The sequence below is a fragment of the Bacillus rossius genome, chromosome 12, assembly GCF_032445375.1.
Source record: "Bacillus rossius redtenbacheri isolate Brsri chromosome 12, Brsri_v3, whole genome shotgun sequence".
Lineage (NCBI taxonomy): Eukaryota > Metazoa > Arthropoda > Insecta > Phasmatodea > Bacillidae > Bacillus > Bacillus rossius.
The window spans coordinates 44,769,559-44,793,539 of record NC_086339.1 but is presented as its reverse complement, the minus strand read 5'-3'; the positions used below and the strand labels follow the sequence as shown (position 1 = coordinate 44,793,539).

At 37.8% G+C, this 23,981-nt stretch overlaps 1 protein-coding gene across 5 annotated transcripts in view; it reads right to left on the bottom strand.

Annotated features, from left to right (window-relative positions):
* The window catches only part of LOC134537896 (zinc finger protein 226-like), a 36,490-nt gene extending 20,151 nt beyond the window's left edge, over positions 1–16,339 (bottom strand). For 3 of the 5 annotated variants that reach the window (XR_010076063.1, XM_063378825.1, XM_063378828.1), the window contains exons 1-3: positions 15,860–16,307; positions 7,481–7,540; positions 7,347–7,403 (exon numbers count right to left, since the gene is read on the bottom strand). Coding sequence is in view for 3 of the 5 variants with exons in the window: in XM_063378825.1 (XP_063234895.1) it covers positions 7,347–7,403; positions 7,481–7,534 (111 nt within the window). In the remaining 2 variants the exon portion in view is untranslated. Of the gene's footprint in view, positions 1–7,346; positions 7,541–15,859 lie in introns of those variants that run through there. The other 2 variants (XM_063378829.1, XM_063378826.1) reach the window with 2 other exon arrangements.
* Positions 16,340–23,981: the final 7,642 nt, after the last annotated feature.

Below are 23,981 nucleotides of genomic sequence, written 5' to 3'. Positions count from 1 at the left end.
GAACTGGGGTAAAGGAATATTAGTAGTTAGTCTGAATATTATGTCATTGTTTCTGTTAAAGATGTATAAGGTGACAAATAGATGGCTATGGAATTGAGGAACTCTTAGGTCTATGTTATATAGTATATACTTGCAACTAAAAAATGAGTCTAAGTAGATTCTACAATCCGAGAGAGAAGCTACAATCGGCACGGGAAATAGTTTATTAGAAATCAAATTGTCTTTTTATGATTTTTTCAATTATGTAACTATCAGATATCATTATACTATTCCAAAGTATTGAAAGATATTCAGGTTTTGATCTAATTAGAGCTAAGCAAAGTGAAAGAATGGTGTCTCTATTTCAAAGTAACAACTTAGTTGCTTAGGCTACTCATCCTAGAATATACTCTCTACAAAATTAAATTAATGCTGAAAATTCTCAACTAGACTATTGCATCTATCTATATAACTGAAATACTTCTATTTCATTGAAATAGCTACTCAAACACATTCCACTATCTTATTAATTCAAGTCTCAAGTAATAGTGTCATCATTCTATCAAAAGCTCAGGTTACTATCATCACTCAAAAGGAAACTGTAATATTTGTTAAGCCTGGGCACCATAGAAAACTTGATAAGTAAATACTTAACTCAAATCAAACTACTATTGGACTTTCACCCAAAGAGACAAAACAAATAGAAAAGCATAGTTTGACTATATACTCTCTAAAACAATATCAACTAGATATCAGCATAAATGCTTTTCCCAGTTCATTAAAAAAAATTAGTTACCAAATACAAAATGACAAAATAAACAATATGTTGAATACATACTCTTGACACCAGTGTCACTGACGAAAAGAAGCATTCAAATTCGGAATAAATAATTAAATCAATTGGCTTCATGCTATCAACTTAACTATAGAAAAATAAATTTTATCATTTATGTGTGATATTGTTCAAAATTTACAAATAACATTTGCACAACTAGTCAGTCAGTACATTAAATAAACAAGAAAGAGTTAATACTCAGGGATCACATCTGGAATATAGTAAAAAAGGAAAGGCGTTAACGTTAAAAAATGGTTCCAAACATCTATCAGGAATTAATTTAAAGAGTTAAAATTAAGCAGCAATCATCAAAGTTAAACTGACTAACTTTTCAAAGGAATATGCTAGTTATCTAATATAAAACACAACATTTACCCTGAAACAAAATGTCAAGTTAAACATACCATGGACCATATAATATTTTGCCACAATACAATGTGAATTTTATGGAGAGTCCAACTGTCAGAAATATTACAACCTTAACTTGTGGAGAGAAGCAATCTCTGGTTGACCTTGTGAATCGTAGTAGGGAGAATATTCAACGAGGTGTGCTCACAAAGTTGAAGATGATTCGAAACAGTGGCTCGCCACACACCGAGAGTTCTTCGAAGAAACCATCGAAAAACTCACAGCACTCAGATGGGTCGTGTCATTATTTTCCAGAATCTCGTAGATCAAGAATTTGTATATGTCAGTGAGTCAGCCTGTGAGATGTATGTGGGATTGTATAATATATATTACAGTCAATAATTTAAAGTCAAGATGACTTGATTTTCCATGCTTTTAAAACTTAAACAGAACCTACACCCATACATATTTAATTCTGAAAATCAAATGTAGGTAAATCTGAATTGCAGACTTCTACCAGCATTCAAGATTTGGTGAGTATTCTTGGGAAATTATGGTTTTCAATAATACAGTGTATCAGCTGATTATACAGGCCAAGGTTATGGCACCTAGTTGGTATTTGCGTTTTATTGACATATAGTATAACCGTATTTTTGCATGAATACAAAAGCATTTCTGTAGTCCATGACTATCGAAGATTGGCGTTATTTCGTTTTGAGAGACAAAATTTTTAGGTTTACCCAAGCTATATCAGCTTAAATGCTAGTACAGTAAACTCCCGGGGCGACTGAATTCTTGCCCATTGGAAGGGCAGCCCTTCAGGATTTTTCTGACAGTGGTTTATTTGTACAGAGACTGGAAGGGCAGCCCATCCAATTTCTGAAAACACGCTCCTTTAAGAATTTAAATAATCCTGAAAACTTGCCCCTTGGATGGGCAGCCCATCAGGATTTTTCTAACAGTGGTGTTTTTGAAAGGTTGTCTGAAATGTTGCCCCTTGGATAGGCAGCCCTTCAGGATTTTTCTGACAGTGGTGTTTTTAAAAGGTCTGAATTGTTGCCCCTTGGATGGGCAGCACTTCAGGATTTTTCTGACAGTGAATTATTTGTAAAGTAACCTGACCTGACCTGACCTGACCTGACCTGACCTGACCTGACCTGGCCTGACCTGACCTGACCTGGCCTGACCTGACGTGACCTGACCAGACCAGACCAGACCAGACCAGACCAGACCAGACCAGACCAGACCAGACCAAACCAGACCAAACCAAACCAGTCAGAAAAATCCTGTAGGGCTGCCCATCCAAGAGGCAACAATTCAGACAACCTTTCAAAAACAATACTGTCAGAAAAATCCTGATGTGCTGCCCTTACAAGGGGCAAGTTTTCAGGATTATTTAAACTCTTAACGGAGCGTGTTTTCAGAAATTGGATGGGCTGCCCTTCCAGTCGCTGTACAAACAAACCATTGCCAGAAAAATTCTGAAGGGCTGCCCTTCCAAGGGGCAACAATTCAGCTCCCCCAAACTCTCTATTGTCCGCGGGCGGATGATCCGTGCATGCTACAAAAAAATACAGCACATATGTAAACCTGTATTTTATTACAAGTGAGCAAATTTGAACTCTAGTGACGAGTGTATTGTGTGTAGTATACAGTAAAACGCCACAGGCCTTCTCGGAACTCACGCAGTAGGCTATTTTTGTCTCTATCGCGCTGTTTGTAGTCGTATGGTTAAGCACTTTTATGTTTACATTACTGAAATATGATAAAAATTCAGTAAAATACTAAAATTTTAGCATCATTTAAAAATTTTTTACTGTTGATTGTAACTTTTACTGTACATAAAGTTTTAGATTTTTAAGTTGAAAGTAATGTTTCCTTTTTTGTTTCCCATTTTCGGCTCTTTTGTGGATTATCCGCGATTTTCACTATCCGCGGTGGCCCTGACAATTTCACGAATAATCAGGAGTGTACTGTACATGTATCCAGTAATAACTTGTGGCTATACTACAAAACAAAATTTTGAGAAATAATTTAACAAGTTTAACTCACACAATTGTATATTTGTGAAGTCCTCAATTGAGCCACAGATGTTTCATGATGCAAGTTTGTCTAAACTAAAACAAATTGTTATTCCACATATGCTTCTTTTCCATCACACCTTGTCCAAGCACTCAATGGGCAGTAATATTAGGTATATACCTATACAACACAATTATATGTGTTGACCATAGAAGACATTATGAAATGGAATAAGTGTTTAATAATTATTTGGCAGATGATGTGAATTTGTTAGTATGTTTATTATTAAGTCTCATATTGTTCAGTAAATTGGTTAGGTTTCCTAATATTTAAATAACAGCTTTTTATTCCTTTTAAGAAGTATTCTTGTATTTGCTGTATCTTACAAGAACTTAACTTTTTTTCATGGTTTTTAATGTTCTGACCATTTTATTGCTTTATGGTGAATAAGGCTCAAGGTCTTGTTTTTACATGTTGGTTTGTGCATGTATGTTTTTATATGCTTTCACGTACTTTTTAGCGATAGCTTGTTATACTTTGTTTGAAATGGCATGTTAACATAATATTCTTTTGTATTTTTTTTTGTTCTCGCTATGATTCTTAGTCTGAAGATAGGTGCATAGTTTGTCTAGTGCATAATAATCAGAGAGAGACAGAGAGTTCGATAGCTGCGAGAAAGGACTAGTTGCTGTTGCCATAAGTACTATGCTACCTACTTATTACAGCCTCGGCATTTGTGTTAAAAGTGTACAGAAGGCAGGCAACTGCAATGTGGCAATATTGCGCGAGTAGAACGTGGCATCGGCACACGCGATCGATAACAACACGCCGTGTGTGCGCGTGACCTTGCCCAGCTCCCAGCTGTTTACAGTTACAATCTTCCGCGTCCATTATCGTGCGCTGGGCAATGACCTCGTTCAAACAAATAAACGATAAAGCACACGAGTCCTAGACACGCATAATAAAAACTATTTTTATTACATGCATAATAAAAAACCTTGTGCCTAAATGTGGAATATTCTACAGCTTCCGCAGCTTTAACACATGCCTCTGAAATGCTATTAATTTCTCATCGTAGCTTGTCGGTAAACGCTGGCAGATTGTAGTACGCCGCCTCATGGACAAACCCTTTCTTACCTGAACCTGCGCATCCAGTTCCTACTTGCTTTAAAGCCTTCACCCATGCCAAGTTCACGAGCAATTTGCAGCGGCTTTAGCGAACACATTTCCCTGCTTACAGCGTACCCGAATTGCCGTCTGTCCTGTATGTAGTCGTAGAGTTTTTCCTCTATCTCCGGAAACTTTGCTACCGCACCATGAAACGCACGTCTATCGCCACTGGCCGAAAGCAGTTGGTCTTTACTTTTCCTCCAAACCCTCACACATGATTCGTCAACATCATATATTCGCCCAGCAGCACGGTTACCGATTCCTTCCGTTTCACTGATTACGTATTTATAATTTTTCCATAACTGTGAAAGAACGCAACTTTTTACGATTCATTACAATACTTGCAGTCAACACACGGGTAAAACCACTGGGAACTTTGCAAATAAGGATAGGACAGTGCGTGGGAGCACGTGTTTGTAACCAGCTAAGCTACAGCGTGAGCGCGTGACAACACTGTGAGGAATGTGACCTTGACTGTCTGCCACTTCCTTCCCATCCTTTTCCCCTACCCCTCTTGTCTATCACAGCAACCTCCGCCGGCGTTATTTCGTCACCATGCAAAAATGGCCCAAGACCCACGTAACACCCGCACCCTACTTTTTCGAACCTGATTTTTTTTAAAAAGGTGCGGGTGGTACGTGGGTTTATACGGTAGCTTGTGAAGGATGTGCTGTGATTGGCTGGAGAGCTCATGCACCTATTACTTCCTCCGGGAGGTACGCAGATGCACGTAGCCTCAGCAGTCATCGTCTGACGAGGTACCAGTAGGTCGTGTGTCGGGCAGTGGCTCACAAATAATGTGTTTATGTAGATTTATAGAGAATTTCTCGGCTGTGGTCCGGGCGATACCTTACATAATCACCCCTTTTTTTTGTTTTTGGAACATTTTAACTACAATTTTTTGGCCAAAACAAGGGTGGAGTGAACTTTGTCTTTGTTCTGAAGACGTAGTCCGTAAGTTTGTGTGCAACCATGGGACATAATTGTGAAATATTTTGTAATATTCATCCTCCAGTTACTGCCAACAGCTAATTTCTTTTTTTTTAATTTGTGAGTGGTTATATACGACTTGAATGTAAACTCTAGATGTACTTACTATTTTCGTTGTCGGAAAAATGACAGCCACAATGTCTTGTGAATAAATTGTTTCGAACGTGAGCAAGGCCGCCTCACGCGCAGGTACAGAGCTAGCTGGGCTGCATCACATGCTGCCGTAACATGAGATGTGCAGTGCGCACCTGGGTCGCCGCTTCCCCTCCCTCCAGCCCTCCGCTCCCCGCGCGGCGCTGTTAGTTTGACATCTGAAACCTGACAGCTGCGGAGTTACGCGAGCCGCCGACACGTGTTTGAGAGATTTCTGCCGTTGTGTCGGCGCGGAATGACGCGACTGGCCCCAGCCGCGCTCATGAGTTCCAGAAATGACGGCTGATATATAAAAAGAGGACGTTGGCCTCAGCGGGGTAGTGCAAAGAGAGAGTGGAGTCGGGAGTTTTCCTGCGGCGGAGTTTCCGGGCGATAGAGCGACGAAGTCCCTGGACGAAGGTTCCAGGGCGAAGAGTTCTGTTCCAGGCGATAGTGTTGCGGGCATGGCGAAGTTCCGAGTGAGGTGTCGAGTGGGATCTCGGCAAAGGGGAAGTGCGACGGCGGAGTCCTGCGACGAAAGTCCACGAGGGGTGCTGCGGCGAGAGTTGCGCCAGGGGTGCGGCCCAGCGAGGTGTGCGGTGTGTAAAAACGAGTGACTGGGGAAGCAACATTATTAAGTACAATTGATTAATTGGCATTTTTAGATTATTTGCTAGTAATGTAAATAGTGGCAATAAATAAAACTGTGTGTGTAATAAAATTTTTAATTGGGCTATCCTTTACGAACCCCGCGATCGTAACAATATGTAAAATGTTAATAAAAACAGTTAATATTTTTTTTTTGAGAGACATTATTTCAGTTAACGAATCATTGGCATTAACATTTCTTTGGAATTAACATCATTTTCAGAACCCAATTTATTTCTGTAAGTGTTAATGAAAAATGTATGTCCACTCCAGACCAAATTTATGAGCTAGCTGAGTTGGTCGAGGATTTCACAAAGTAATTCGATTAATGAAATGCTATAAATTAAATGCCTACTGTATATACAGTACAAAAATTTAATATTATTATAATTTGGTTAAAGATAGACTTTGCAGGTAGGTTAATAGTGCGTACCATATATTTTTGTTGTAATACTTAATTATACAACAGAAAATTGTTGATTGCTTTAAATAATTCTTCACTGTAAACTTTTATTTACAATAAAGCTTTAAACAAACACACAAATATGCATTTCCAAAGAAAGTTGTTCACAAATATGTTCAAATAGAAGCTTTTAGTACATATGAAGTTTAGTGTGTTTAAAGTATTTTTGAAACAGTAGTTAATTAGTAAGTTTCTAACTTTTCAAAAAGTCATACTTAATCCAAAGAGGACCATAAGGGTGTATCAAATATCACATAACCATGCCAAGCTCTTGTAACGTGGAAGGTCGTCTTGGCAAGCAGGGGATGGCCTACACTGATTACGTCACAAGGGTGCGTGCACGCCTGAAGTCTGGCCAAGAGACCACTGACGAGGTTCACCTCATCACAATAACAATCACTGCTCGCTTAGTTCTGACTGCTGAGGCACATATATACTCGTAAAATGAGAAAAGAGAAACATAATTGCTTGGCTTGATTTTTATTCCCCTTATATATTCTTATGAACTTTTATGTCAATCAAATTTGCTATATTTGATTTCGTATTTAACTCCTTTGTTCAGTATGGCTTTCCAATTCTTTGAAGCAGAGACTGAGAAGCCACTCTCGACATAGGATTGTTACAGGTTTTCAGTATGGCAAGCCTGGCTATAATTAGGAGTTAAAAGGGTTAATATACTGTCTACCAGTATTCACTGTGTCTGCTATGAAGAGAGACAGCCTGGCATTGTGACCGAGACAGAGTGAAACCACGACTCACCTGCCACACAGCAGCTGGTTGGACGCCAGCCAGTGGAGTCTCTTCCTCGACCTCCTCCTGCAACACAACCACAGTGGAGAAGACTGCTCTGGTACAAGGAGACAGCAGCTACACACACTTGCAGGCTACTGTACCTTGATGCTGTCCACCTTCACAAACTCCATCTCAACCACTGGCTTCTGTTCCATCTCCTCCTGCAACAAACAAAAATGTAAAAACATTTTGTGCATTACACCAGGCAATATTAACACATCCTCTGCATAATTCATAAAACAATATTTCTTTTTTTTTAACTATTATTTTGGGCATTTATGGCGTCTAAAGATTATAAATAATGAGACGAATTTAAAATGTTGCAAAGGAACACTAATGCATTAACATATGGGACACCTCATTACACTACATAATTATGGAAAATGTATGTTGTTATGGTTCGATGGAGGAGGGGGGGGGGTTGCATTTCTAGTGATTACGGATGTTCTTCGTTAAAAACTTGGGTGGAACCACAGCTGAGGCAATGACGTGACGTGACCCGTGTGGGAGCTAGGCTCGATTCTTCCCTCAGTATCCGACCATGAAACTCACCCGCTCCATGCCATGTCAACTATATAGATGGATTCGAGTACAGAGTGTATTAGTTCGCCCCACCTCCACTGCATCGCTAGTGTTTCGTTGTTAGAAAGAGACAGACAGCTTAAATCGTTTGTTTACGTTTTTTCAAGTACAAACATAATATGGGTGTGGAATAATTGAAATTGATTTATTTTTATACAGTTAAAATGTCTCGTAGATGTTGCGTTCCAGATTGTTATTATTTGCCGGGCACTGTGAGACATTGTTTTCCTGTATACGAAGAAGATGAATTTAATATATTGGTTCAGAGAGTGAACTAGCTTGGTTAGTTTTATTAATGTGTCATATGCATGCCTTTTAGTTTCTGCTACACATTTGTTTTGGGATAAATGCTTCATTAAGATATGTATGTATAATATGCATTCTACTCTCAGTTTGCACTTTTCTCCACACGTTTTTCATTACATGTAATGTATGATTACATTTAGCAGTGCTTTATTTGTCACATTTGGCATATGTGTATATTTCTGTCACAAGTTGAACCACCCCCTATTGTTTAAAGTTTTGTTAATTTTCTGCATAAAATTGCTTTATAGTTTATTGTTTATCTCAATTCAATATTTATATTTTATGTGGTGGTAATATTGATTATTTTTGGTGTTTTATTTAATAACTCATAATTCTTTAAGTACGCTGATTTCAATTATGTAATGCGAGAACCAGATTTATCACGTGACGTTAGAATAACAGCAGTGTTTTTAAAAAATATCAAAATATCACAAAACAATTACCAACAAAAAACACTATAATTATTATACTACAGTACTTCATAGAAATTTAAACAATAAAAGGTACATTCTAAAAGTACGCAGTACGTTTAAAATCTACCTCTGCCCATAAACATGCGAGTTGAGCCAATGATCATTGTAACTCATCTCTATAAACAATGTGTCTACATCTATTACTGGGTGCCAAAACAAACAGTATTCATTTCAAGCCGTGGACACATGTGAACACACAACGTACAGCTGCCCATTGGAAAGCATCCAGTGTGTAAATGCAACCCAGCAACTTTCAGTGTTTGACCCTGTGACTTTTTATGATCATGGTAAAAGCCATCTTCAAGGGGTAACTTTTAAGAAGGTGGGTAATGTTTTACAAGTGTCCCATGACTCATTTTTCCCTGGGATAAGTAGTATCCTATAGTGTCATTCTGGGAAGTATAACTATCCAATACACTAAATAGAAATTACATAAATGTTTGCTCAGCAATTGTAGCTAATGTTTAGTTGCTATTCAACAGGAACTGTAGGTAGGTGTTTATATTTTTCCGGGATATATAGCTTGTGTTATTTCAAGACGGATGTACCTATCCCATATGCTAAAATGCAAATGTGTGTGTGTGTTTTTTTTTTGCAGCATTTGTAGAGTAATGTTTTGTTGATATACTAGGATAGGGCTGTCCAATAGGTGGCCCACGGGCCGCATGCGGCCCACGAACGTTATGTGTGCGGCCCGCATGTCAAAAAACTATAAAAATTAACATTATTAAACTCACCAGAAAATCGACTTGGAATGTATTGAGCTCTATCTCATGTAACTTTTCCACCACATGTGGTGCCGTAATGAAACTCTCAATTCTCTATCCTACACATCTTCCAGGCATATGTGTTGTTAGCCCTTGTCTGACCACTGTCAGGGCAAGGGAAACAAGGGGGAGAAACATGGGAAAATAAGTGTGGCACGAATGCACCGAACACATGGTATTTATTGTTACACACTGGTGGCACTTTACAAATATTGAGGAGCATCAGTTGATTATATGAATCTTCATTTTACAATCAGCAGAAACGGACGATCGACAAAGTCCGTTCTGAAACAAATTCACTTTTTACTACAAGTGCCTTTAAAACGTAAAGCGCAATACCCTTAATTTCTTTGTGCACAGCGCAGTAAGCCACCTCTGTTTATGAATATTAATATAAGAGCTAATGGAGCACTTACAATAAGGTACGCTGTAAAAAAATAAGGCTTGACAAAATTATTAAAAAAAATATCCGAACCTAATTTGCCCCAGACACTTAAATGTTATTAGCTGGAATATAAGCAAAAATGTTCTTGATTACTTTAGTGATATTAACAAAGCCATGGCATAGTTATTCTTTCCTTTACTAAAACCAAAGTATTAAAACTTTAAAACTAGTGCCTTCAGTTATAGATTATCAATACTGGAATGTCTTTAACATATTCTAGACACTTTCATAAAAGTTTGACGTAAAATACTGATTCGTATACACATTACCAAAAACATTTGGGAAGTTACAATATATTGTGTATACTAGGGGAACATGAGTAGATTGTTTCTAAGTTCATTAGGAGACTTGTGAATTCAAACAGACGTAATTTTCATCATCCCTTGCATTATCGCAAGCAACTATGGAGGAGTCGTGAACTTCGGCAGCGTCCGCCCCGTCTTGAATTATGAAGTATTAGTGTCTGTGATGGACCCGTTTACGCAGACGTAACATTCACCGTCTATTACTTTTCACTAAGAAGTTACCGAGGAGTTTGTGTACTTCCGCAACGTCCACACTGTCTTGAGTTACAAACTTTCTGTGGATGTCTGAGGTGTTCAAATGTGTAGTGTCCCCTTTGTATTACAGCCAATGTTCCACAATGCCTTCTGTTTCAAATTCTCAATTATTTATCACAAGACGTTATATTTACACACTTCCTGACAGTGGGGCCGAAATGTTATTTTGCTTATTCTAAGAGTGTTTAACAATTTTAGGCTCAAACACCGTGGATTGTGGTCTCCGCCCAATCACACATGCTTCAGTCATACATTTGAACTTCACTATTTTTCTTCACCAGTTTCTAAACACGTGGCTCAGGAGCTTCTTGACACGACAAAGTATGTGGAATGGCGATCAACAGTGTTACCACAAAGTCCAGCTTCGTGCAATGATCACCACTGGTACCCGGGCGCAATGCTGGCGGTGTAGCATATCTGCACTCGGACAGTCCCTCTGCGTGTAGTCTTGTGTTCTGGCACGTCGTCAGGGGCAGACTACAGTCTTATCATGTACGTTAACGTGTGTTAACATAACTGTATATATTTTTAAAATTAAAAATGTTTGTATTGCCACTTTTATTTATGTAACACATAATCAGAGAGTAAAACCTTAATTATCATCGTTCTCAATTATATAAATTTTCATCAGCCAAAATTTAACAGTGTGTATTATATGTGCGGCCCCTCAACCCAAAATCTGTCTTTCATGCGGCCCTCGGCTTGATTGTAATTGGACAGCCCTGTTCGAGGACCTAAAATAACTACCAAATTCGTTAAAATCTGTTGTACATGTCATGTAATGTTATGTGTAAAGAATTATTAAAAATTAAAACTTTGTATACTAAATCAGATTGTTATTATATTAGTATGATAATTTTACCTAACTTCATTTACTTTAATAATATTACACTGTAACCGTTTGATAACATTATGAGTTTTTTTTATAACATATTGGTTTAAATAGATAATTCAGTAAACATATTTTAGTGTATTGGGTAATTTTTATTCATACAGTTTGTATTGTATGTAGCCTACGACATGTGCAAATCCAGTATGTATGAATTATTAAAAGTTTTATCTATTAGCAATGCAGTATTGCTCAAAATTTTCAGTTTTAATTTTTCTTCCTAACTACCGTCAAGCGGGGTGACTATGGTCACTTTTAATGGTTTTTTCATACCAGATTTGTTATATGTAATTATATATTTCATTAAAAATTTGTACAACACAGTACATGATTCTGGCTTTCAAAATACTATTATCATGAATTTTTTTGAGCCTATATATTTAAGTAAAAAAATAATACATTGTGACCATAGTCACCTCACCGATTGGGGTCACTATGGTCACAACACAAAACCAATGCAAAACATTCTGAAAATGGTGAATTTTTAAAGGGGTGAACATGGTCACACAAAATAATGAATACATAGCAATACACAAGAGTGAAATATATAAAATAGTCCTAAATAGGGCATCATATCTACGGTACCCATAGTTATGTTACATGCAGTTCCATAATTGTTCATTTTGCCAACCAATTTGTAAATTCTCCAACAACGTCACTAAAAAACATACGTTCGGTTGAACAGTTTAACCAACATTAAAGCTATCAAACGTTACATGAAACATTAACCTGCCTCTTCTCTCTTCAACTGATGCAGGAAGAATTCTGATTACCTGTGCTTTGTCAATGACAAAAACATCTGGCTTGTCTGACCAAATAAAGAAACCCCCTCGAGATTTTTTAAGAAAAGTCCTAAGTCTGTAGATTCTGTTACTAATGTCTGCCATATTGTCAAAATAGTTGTTAACATCTTCAGGACTTCACTGAGAACGATTGGGGTTGATGTTTGAGACCATGCGGGAACATATTTTTTCACTGTTGCGTTTTATGAACGACCGAGCCCACTCTACTCCTGGGGTACACCCATCAGAAAACCTTGTGATTGTTTTACCCTGCCTTTTTAAGTTTGATCGCACGAGCAAACGTAACTCAAATGAGGTTATTGGGAAGCCCCATTCAGCAAGCTGGGTGGTGTAAGAACACAACAAAGATTCTTCAGCTTCCGTTAATATTGTCTGTCCCCATGGTCTCTTCATGTCCATGTTCTTGCATCTTTTCCTCAACGCTTCCATTTTTACTTTGTATCTTTCGGAAGCTGTCATGCTCATTCCCTTTCTAACAGCAGTAATTGCTGAATCCATTTGTTCTGGGCTGTAATCCATGTAGGATCGCGACCCAGGGGATCGTTGATAGGTTCTCACCATGAAGATCACCTGCAAATAAATATAAAAAGAACACAGTGATAAGTATCTGTATTCTTGTTTTTATACATTTAAGGCCTAATTGCTAGTTAATTCTGAATAGGTTACCTATCGTAGACATTAATATTTTAAAAAATATGCATGTTTCATAGGTTATAATGAAAATTAACAAATGACCATAGTAACCCCAAATTATTTATGTATTTACACTATTTATTAGAAATATTAATGGCATACAGCAATTTTAAAATAAATGCTTACATGTTTACTTACCTAAAATCCTGAAATCTTGGTGCAGGTTACACAAGTACTCCTTTTGCTATACCACATGACACTGATCAGCTGTGTTAAACAGTTTAGCCAACATTTATTTTGAGGTAAATTTGCTGGTACAAAAAATTTAACAAAAAAAATATATATATATTGGCGAAGTTTAAGTTAACATTCTCCTGTTATATTTCAATATGTTCATATATTCTGTAAAAAATATAGTTATTGCTAGTAGTGTAATTTATTGTAGGATAGGAGCAATCTTAAAATATATCTTTGCTTTGACCATAGTCACCCCCGTGACCGTAGTCACCCCGCTTGACGGTAACCTCAACTTTGTCTTCTATGGGATGTTTAGATCCTTCAAACTATAGGTAATATTGAGGTTAAATTTGAAATATTAACAGCTCCACTTGGCTGAACTTTACATGGATTTAGTTCCCAAACTTTGCAAATATTGTAGATTTATAACATTTATGTTTATATTGATTTCTTGTTTCATAATGGTCAATAAAATGAGTTTCTCTAAAGTGTTCCACATTTTATTTAGTAAATAACAATAAATGATAAACATATTCAGAGTAATATGGTAAAATATTTAGTCCACAAAAGTATGGTATGCAGGAGGAATTTGTGTTCTTATTACAAATAATTTGAATGGCATTTTTTTGTAATCTGAAAATTTCACACTGAAACTACGTTTTCCCACACTTCAATTCCGTAAGTCATATTAGTATGAAATAAAGCAAAATAAGCAGTACGTAATGATTCCTTGTCTAATGTACTGCTTAAAATTCTAAGTGCATAACATGATTTACTTAATTTCTTTACTGTTTGTTCAATATGTTCTTTCCGTTTAAGACTTTTGTCCACTATTACATCTGGAAATTTAATTGCATCTGTCAGATTTGTTTGTCGATTTATAATGTGCCCTAAAATATTGTTTTGTTTAATGTCATAATTGAGCATATTTCGAAAATACATACATCCTGTTTTTATTTTTTAATGTTAATTTTCAAGTTATTAGCATAAAACCAAACACACATGATTTTAAATTTTGGCTCAGTTTCAGTCTTCAGTTCAAGTAAAGTGTTTGTTGTTACAATTAAATTAGTATCATCAGCAAATGATATGAGATTTACATTTGTAATTTGGCTAGGTAAATCATTAACATATAATATAAATAACAGACGACCCAAAACACTTCCCTGGGGTACACCCTTTTTCATATAAACCCAATCAAAATAATTTATATCATTATTACATTTTTAAAAAACTGTTTACTTTATGTAAATATGACTGATATTTAAGTTTGTACCATCTTATATTTTAAAAATATAATTAGTTAAGAAGTATCTCATGATTAACTAAATCAAAAGCCTTAGAAAGGTCACAAAACACTCCAAATACATAGAGGCCAGAATCCAAGTTGTTCAGGATATTTTTTACAAAGTGGTACATAGCCAAAGTTGTAGATTTACCTTTTTAAAAGCCAAATTGCTCAAGTCTGAGAATATTATTTTCTAGAAAATTAATTAATTTGGCATGTATAATTTTTTCATAATTTTTTGAAAAAATAGGAAGTAACCATATAGGCCTATAGTTGTCAGCAGATGTAAAAGTTCTTTTATTATGTATGGAAAACAGTTTGGTGAATTTCATCCTATCAAGGAAAATACCTTCCCTAAAAGAATGATTAATATGAGTCAGTGGTTTAGACATTTCAGTTGCACATTTTTTTTAAAAACGAGATAAAAGTCCGTAGACTTTTTATTATTAAGGAATGTAATATTTTTTGTAACCTTTCTTTCAAAAACTGGAAACATATGGAAACAATTTACATTTCTAGTAAGTTCAGAAAGTGATGTCATTGTACAACTTAATTGCAGTGTTCTTAAAACTTTTTTTGGGTTGTACTAAAATGGCAATATTTATTTCTGATATTAAAATTATTTCTCGTGCTGTACATGTAAGTATATGTCTTTGTGAAAATTAAAAAGGTGGATATATTTCTTTACATAAAACAGACATTAATACATAAAAATACAAGGCACAGGCATAATGCCTAATTTAACAAACAGTGGTTTATAATGACTTCTAGGTTCTGAACTACCTACATAGAAGCCTAATGGCATGCTTTTGGAGAATGAAAAGGGTAGGCACCCATAAATTAAAATTGTGTCTTTGACCATAACCTTAAGCCAGGGGTAGGTTTTAGGGGTTCAATTCCCAACTCCCCCCACCCCCCAAAATATTTAGAATTTTACATTGTAATACTAACACTTGTTATTCCACAGTAATTACCTATTGCTAAATCAATATTTTGAATTCGCTGCACTGCTGCCCGCCGCCAATCATCCAATTACAGAAGATTAATTCTATTATGTGTAGGTGCATTTTCTTTTCACGTGAATATTTATGTTGCACATTTTTTGTCATTTTATTTTAAACCCTACACCACCACCATCAAAAAAAAAACTGCTAGAAACCAGGCTATGCCCATGTTTTAGAGAGATGGAGATTTCGGTGCTTAGGCGCCATCATGTGGTTAGTGGGCACGTGGACCTGGCGAGACTCCCTCCTCTAGGCGTGACGTTGCCCAAGTGCGACGAGACACAACCCGAAATAAAAAACTAGCTGGTCCTAACACCCGCTCTCAATGGCAGGCATGCTGGTTCTCTCGTGTATGTTCCCTACTCGCTACCTAAGTGGGGTCTAGGCGTCCCACATGCCATGTGACTTCACAGGAACACACATAGTTGAAATAAGGTAAACTCAAGGTTCACACACGTGATTACTGAACTCATCTTTACAAGATCAGATTTACCAATAGTTGAAGGCGGCGAGGTACGGAGAGCTTGCTACTCCGGGTCGCGGCAAAGAGAAGACTGGTCGACCTGGTGTCAAGCGCCTCCTGGCGCTCGAGTTACTGTTAGCTGGTTAATATACACATTTACTCACTATGAAACATGATTTATACTTTCAAAAATTAGTATTAATTACGTTACAATGTCTGCGACTTGCGCCTGATTACATAAAAGTGTGACTAATGAATCACGATCTAAAGAAATAAAAATATTACGAGTCTAGATCTAAACAATTATCTAAACTTCGTAACTTTATAGAACTACAGTATATGAAATGTCACAACAAGCTTAATGACATTTTCTTGTACGAAACATTATTTTTTGGCGTTGTAAGTTGTAATTTCCTTCACCATAAGAATATTGCACAGCAATGTGTAATATGGGTAAGAAACACAATATTTTGAATCAACAGCTCATTAAAATATATAAACAAAAACAAAGGTCGATTATCGCTACCAGCTCATGAATGAATATATATCGATATAAATCATATTTTTTTAATATAGCTAATTGAAATAACAATCGATCCTAATAAATTCGATATATATCGTTTACTTTGCCCCACCGCCACATAGGCGCTACGATCGCTCTGTTCCCAACCCGACCCATTGACTTGACCTTCTATAACCCTTATTGTTCTTTGACCCGCTCTCAGGGTACGCTTCTTACTTTTTTTTTTGTTGGGTGGCCTACGGTGTGAACCAGCAGCCATGATTCAAAGCAGCTGAACTTAGACGTTAGTGGGTTACCTACGGTAAGGAAAAACACGGGTAGTGAGGCTAGTCTTCTTGGTAGAGGCCTATCTACCACAGGAGCGTAAGGCCATGGATGAAGAAGTAAGAGGATGGGCACGGAAACCGGCCACCTCGGATTATTACTACTTCAGGGTTATACATGAATATGATTGCGTAGAATGAAATCAATTAAGATCTGACATACCTCATGTGGATGGTGGTATAACATCGAAGGATACGACAAGGGGAAAGGCAATCCCAGCTTTTGCAAGTCCTGATACATTTTTTGTCTGTCCACAAAATTTGGACATTCCAGAAGTATATGTCACATATCTGCATAAGGGTTTCCACAGGAACAACCCGCCGAATCAATAATACCCAGCTTGTAAAGATGTGCCGGTGAACTATTGTGATCGGAACGAAGACGGAAAGATATTATAGCACGATTGCGATGTGATGATAGGGGGTAGTGGGATATAACCTTAAATGTAGTACCATGTAACTCATGATATAAGGTAGAGCGGGCAGCAGATAATTGTGTCAATTGGGAAATCATGAGAGAATGATAATGGGCCTTGATAAGTGGCTGTAAGAGCTGCGGAGATCGCGGGTACATAGGGACACCCTGTGTAATTGCCATTTTCGCTAGATTATCGACTATTTCATTGTTGTGTGTGCAAGTATGACTGGGAATCCATAGAAATACAGGTTCGTTTGTGTATTGACGAATGGCTAAGCATAATTTTTTAATTTCAAGGATAAGAAGCTCCGCAGGAGTCCGGAAGGATTGTAGCGAGGTTAAAACGCTAGCAGAGTCTGAGAGTATGAGAGGAGCTTTTATCTGACTGTTTAGTATATATGTTAATGCTTGATAAATCGGGAATGCTTCCGCCAGATAAATGGTGATGTAAGTAGGTAATTGGTAATGACTCATTAAGTAAATATCCTTCATGCAGAGATCGATTTCTCACAAATAATCAGCAGCACTCGGAGAAAATCATTAGATGTCTAACCAGGAATAACCAGAAGCACTTGGAGAAAACCATCAAATTATTAACAAGAATAATCAGGAGCACACGGAGAAAACCACCACACGTTTTCTTTGATATCATAAAATTACAGGAAAAAAATATTTTATAAATACCAAATAAATAATAAAAAATTTAAAATGTAAAAAATAATACAAAAATTTATAAACAGATTCTGCTAGCTTGTGAACTTATCATTGTTGAGCAAAGATAGAGTTCAAGTACAAGCCAGAATTTTATGTATTTTTGTATTTTTTTTACATTTTAAATTTTTTATTATTTATTTGGTATTTATTAAATATTTTTTTCCTGTAATTTTATGATATCAAAGAAATGTGTGGTGGTTTTCTCCGTGTGCTCCCGATTATTCTTGTCATTATTTTTGCTCATGAATATTCTTTTCAATATGTGTATGGTTTTCTCCGTGTGCTCCTGATTATTCTTGTCATTACGTTTTCTCCGTGTGCTCCTGATTATTCTTGTTAATAATTTGATGGTTTTCTCCAAGTGCTTCTGGTTATTTCTGGCTAGACATCTAATGATTTTCTCCGAGTGCTGCTGATTATTTGTGAGAAATCGATCTCTGCATGAAGGATATTTACTTAATGAGTCATGTCATTTTATTCAGAGTTACATTTAATTAGTGAATTTCTGCTAAAAAATTGACACTAGCAATAATTTAACCAGGTGGAATTAAAGAAATAAACAACCATTACTCCGTCAAATAATATGCCATGAGACATCAGCGAAGCATTAACATGTAAGACGAACTTCCTTCTCCTTGATGTCTAGCGAAGCCCTCCTTCTTTTGCGATCGTTAGTGAGCATCCCGCATCCCACATAAAATAACTAATTAATATTTACCTGCAAGAAACACGTGGCTACATCTGTTGATGACAGCCAGAACTATTTGCATCAATTTGCTTTGCATTAGATAACCTAACTCTCACCACTGAATGGTGCTATTGTAATCAGTTAGAGTCATGTAGTCTTGTAGCCATGTAGCCTCGTGTCCTGGAAGCTTCGTAGTCCTGTAGCCTCGCAGTCTCGTAACCTTGTGTTCTGGAAGCTTCGTAAACATGATGCATTAGAACCTCGTAGACCTGTAGCTACGTAACAAAGTATCCATGGAATCATATAACATAATGCTGTTGGAGCAGTGGGAGCAAAAGAGAAAATGCCGACGAAGACAGATGCGATAATTGGAGCCTTGTAGATGTGTAGCTTCGTAACCAAGTAGCCTTGTAATATTATAACATAATGCTGCTGTAGCAGTTGGAGTCAAAGAGAAAATTCAGTCGAAGACAGATGCCGCAATTGGTGCCATGTAGACTTGTAGCTTCGTAGTCAAGTAGCCTTGTACTATTATAACATAATGCTGCTGTAGCAGTTGGAGCCAAAGAGAAAATTCAGACGAAGACAGATGCCGCAATTGGAGCCTTGTAGACTTGTAGCTTCGTAGTCAAGTACTCGTGTAGACTTGTAGTCCTGTATCCTCGAAGTCTCGTAAACTTATGTTCTAGAAGCTTCGTAGCTCTGTAGCCTCGCAGCCTCGTAAACTTGAAGATTCGTAGTCGTGTAGTCTCATAACCTCATGGCTCGTTGTCGCGTAGTCATGATGTCTTGGGACCTTGTATAATTGTAGCTATGAAGCCAAGTAGCCTCGTAGACTTGTAGCTACGTAAACAAGTAGTCATGCAATATAATAACATAATGCTGCTGGAGTAGTTGGAGCCGAGTAGACTTGTATTCTTGTAGCTTCAAAGACATGTAGTTTCGTAGCCATGCTATCTTTTAGCCATGCAGTCTCGTAGCTATGTATAACTCGTAACCAGCTAGATTCTTTAAGACTCGTAGCCTTGTGGCCTCATAGTCTCTTAGACTCGTAGAATTCTAGCCAAATATATTTGGAGTTGGTGAGACAAAAGACAGTTGGAGCCAATGACTGTAGGAGCCAATGACTGATGGAGTCACTAGACTGATGGAATCAATAGACTGATGGAACCAATGAATAATGGAGCCAATGAATATTGGAGCCAATGAATATTGGAGCCAATGAATATTGGAGCCAATGACAAATGTGCGGCCTTTTTGATGATGGTGCTGCCTTTTCGTTGTCGGTGCTTCCAAATGCGCTGCCTTTTCGTTGTCGGTGCTTCCAAATGTGCTGCCTTTTCGTTGTCGGTGCTTCCAAATGTGCTGCCTTTTCGTTGTCGGTGCTTCCAAATGTGCTGCCTTTTCGTTTTCGGTGCTTCCAAATGTGCTGCCTTTTCGTTCTCGGTGCTTCCAAATATGCTGCCTTTTCGTTGTTGGTGCTTCCGAATGTGCTGCCTTTTCGTTGTCGGTGCTTCCAAATGTGCTGCCTTTTCGCTGTGGTTGCTTCCAAATGTGCTGGGTTTTCGTTGATGGTCCTTCTATTTTTAATGTTGTTTTGACTCTAGTATTATTGTAAATGGTTCTTGATTTGACTAGCGTATTATTCCATACGGTGCATGTATTATGGAACCAATGAATAATGGAGCCAATGAATATTGGAGCCAATGAACATTGGAGCCAATGACAAATGTGCAGCCATTTTGATGATGGTGCTGCCTTTTCGTTGTCGGTGCTTCCAAATGTGCTGCCTTTTCGTTGTCGGTGCTTCCAAATGTGCTGCCTTTTCATTGTTGGTGCTTCCAAATGTGCTGCCTTTTCGCTGTGGGTGCTTCCAAATGTGCTGCCTTTTCGTTGTCGGTGCTTCCAAATGTGCTGCCTTTTCGTTGTCGGTGCTTCCAAATGTACTGCCTTTTCGTTGTCGGTGCTTCCAAATGTGCTGCCTTTTCATTGTCGGTGCTTCCAAATGTGCTGCCTTTTCGTTGTCGGTGCTTCCAAATGTGCTGCCTTTTCGTTGTCGGTGCTTCCAAATGTGCTGCCTTTTCGTTGTCGGTGCTTCCGAATGTGCTGCCTTTTCGTTGGCGGTGCTCCCAAATGTGTTGCCTTTTTGTTGTCGGTGCTTCCAAATGTGCTGCCTTTTCGTTGTCGGTGCTTCCAAATGTGCTGCCTTTTCGTTGATGGTCCTTCTATTTTTAATGTTGTTTTGACTCTAGTATTATTGTAAATGGTTCTTGATTTGACTAGCGTATTATTCCATACGGTGCATGTATATAAGCGAGTCCTAGACAGCAGGACGCTCAGTTTGTTACTGAAGTCGTCGGTGTAAGGATCACCTAGTTTGTTTCTTCTGGTGCATAAGTCGTGTAATTGCTTGTTCTTGAGACTTCGATGGCATCTTTACCGACTTTAATGACGAACTCGATGGAGGTTGTACCATCGACTGCGGGAACCATGACGTCAGCGCCGACGATGTTGGAGCAGATCCCGTTGGCAACGCCGATGACAACACTGGAGGAGACTTCGATATGTGCTGTTCCACCATCAGCTGAAGTTTCATCATCTGCATTCCAGACTTCAATTAATGCAGAGCGTACAGCGCATCAATGCAAATATTGTGGCGCATCTTCTACTAATACTACAAATGCGCGCAGACATGAAAGAAGCAGCTGTCAGAATAATGCTCAAAGAGTAATTTTTCAGTGTATAAAATGTAATAAACTAATTTCATGTCTCGATAGCTTACATCATCATTATAAAAAAATGCTCCGAGAAAGTTAAGTGTGAGTATAATGAACATGGTTATTGTTTTGACACATGTGTTGTACCAGCTGATGAGACTATATATATATATATATATATATATATATATATATATATATATATAAGTGATATGACTTCCGTCCGTCTCTGGCTGCGGTGATGAACGGAACGGATAGACATTTAAAGTCATGTAAATGACTTACTTCGTCCATTAAGAAGACTTTGAATCGTGGAATCCAAAAGGCTTTAGTAATTTGACTGTATATTTTTTTTGTACTTGTAGTAGTGTAGTATGTATGTAATAAAAGTTTTTTAAAAAGAACTTACGGTGGTTTTATTTCTCGAACCTTACACTTTTCTGGTACTTTTTTAAAATTAAAGTTGATTTGTATCGGGCAGGGATCTAACCAAGGACCTTAGTCGATCTAATCAATCAGTATATAGATTACAAATTTATTAAATTAATTTTGAACTTTTTTCCGAATCTCTAGCATTACAATTACGAATTTCCAATATGGTGGTCTTGATGTCTGATAGGATGATGGTAGTAGAGGATTTAAAGTCTCTTTAAAAATGTTAAACGTGGTTTATTGAAATTATTATTTTTTTCATAAAATTAAACATTATTGCATCGATCGGGTATCGAACCAAGGACTGGAGCAGATCGAATCAATATGTATGTTAATGAGTGATTTTTTTGATGAATTTTGGATTTTTTTCCCGCTTTTCTAGCTACATTATTACATGTTTTCAAGATGGCGGCCGAATTTCAAGATGGCGGGGGCACCTCGGTAATAAATAATTACTGCACTGTAGCGGGTTAGAATAAAATTATCCAGATGTAAAGGTACTCTTTTATACGAGTACACACACAAGATGGCGTACTCCAGCAGGTGGTAGCTCCTGGTAGCATCTACTGAACATAAAATGTCGGATCCATGATGGTCGACAAGGACAAAGTCAAATAGCAAGGTCAAGGTCAAATTTCAAGGTCAAGGTCAAATTTCAAGGTCAAGGGCAAATGTCAAGGTCAATTTTCAAAGTAAAGGTCATTGTTCAAGGTCAAGGTCAAAGTTTAAGGTCAAAGTCAAAGTTCAAGGTCAAGGTAAAATTACGAGGTCAAGGTCAAAGTTCAAGGTCAAGGTCAAATTTAAAGGTCAAGGTCAAATTTCAAGGTCAAGGTCAAAGTTCAAGATCAAGGTCAAATTTCAATGTCAAGGTCAAAGGTGTGGTGACCAGATAGTTATACTAACATGGTATCAGCACACTCTTGCAGACGAAAACAAGATGGTGGTCTCCAGCGTATTAAGACAAGATGGCGGACATGACGTCATATCAACTGACGATATATATTAACCTTGGTATTGGTGACGGTAGATCACTCTGTAGGTGGCTTCTGTGGAGGAAGGATCGGTAGCCATTTTTTATTTTTTGCCCTCACCGGTTCTAACCAGGGACGGGAGTCGATATAATCTATCATTATATTTATTGTCAATTTATTTAATGATTTTTAAAAATTTTCCCGATTTTCTAACATAAAAATTACGGATTTTCAAGCTGGCGACCATAACGATAATTGCAACAGTTACATCTTAATACAAGATGGTGGTTCTGTCTCGAACAGGTGGTGCTATTATTACTTTAACTTAAAAAAAATTACAAGTCCAAATATGCATGTTATTTTTTTATATACCTTATTTAATTCTCATTCTGGTAAATGTCTCGATGGCCGAGCGTTAAAGGCGTATGTTTTCCAACCTAGACATCAGAGCTGCGATGGTTCGAATCACAGCGTTTCCAATATATTTTTCATACAAAATTAAATTTAATATGTCGATAAGGACCATAATAGCTCTGGTAGGTAATGGAACATCGACCTTACGTGATGAGACAGAGCGACGCTGGCGCTCTCTAGGAACAAATGACAGAAACAAAGTCGACGGTATCCAAGATGGCGGCCTGCAGTGGAACAGAAACAAACATGAGCGCCGCTGGCGCTATCTAGGAACAAATAACAGAAACAAAGTCGACGGTATCCAAGATGGCGGCCTCCAGTGGAACATAAAAAAGCCAAGAGCGATGCTGGCGCTATCTAGGAACAAACAGCTGAAACAAAGCCGATGGTATCCAAGATGGCGGCCCCCAGTGGAACATAAAAAAATCAATATGGCGACAGAGACGAAAATTTCATCATAATGAGTGGGGCACTCGATTTAAAAATGGCGGATCAAAGGTGGCCACCGTGATCTACTTGTCATGTTAGGCTGTGTCCCGTTACGTTGTGTCTCGTTACGCTGTGTCCCATTACGCTCATCCAAGATGGCCGGCGTGACGTCAGAATCCAATATGGCTGACCGACAAACTCAATCAACATATTGCATCCTGGGCCCGGAAATACTTTCCTATACTACTATGGGCATATCGGATTGGGATATCCGCATTTGTACATAGTGGTTTGCAACTTAGTGTGGGCATCGTGCTACATCTCCGGACATTGCCGGGCCACGCGACGTAGAGTCACCGAACCAGAGGGAAGCTAGGAGATGTATTGCGTGCAGGGACCCCCCCAACGTAACACAGGCTTAAACTCGTATATAGTACGGTGCAGACTATCCTGAAAGTAACGCTAAGTATCCGGTTAGGAGAAGAAACCTTTTGTCGCCGTGCGTGAAAACTAACTGTCGCAG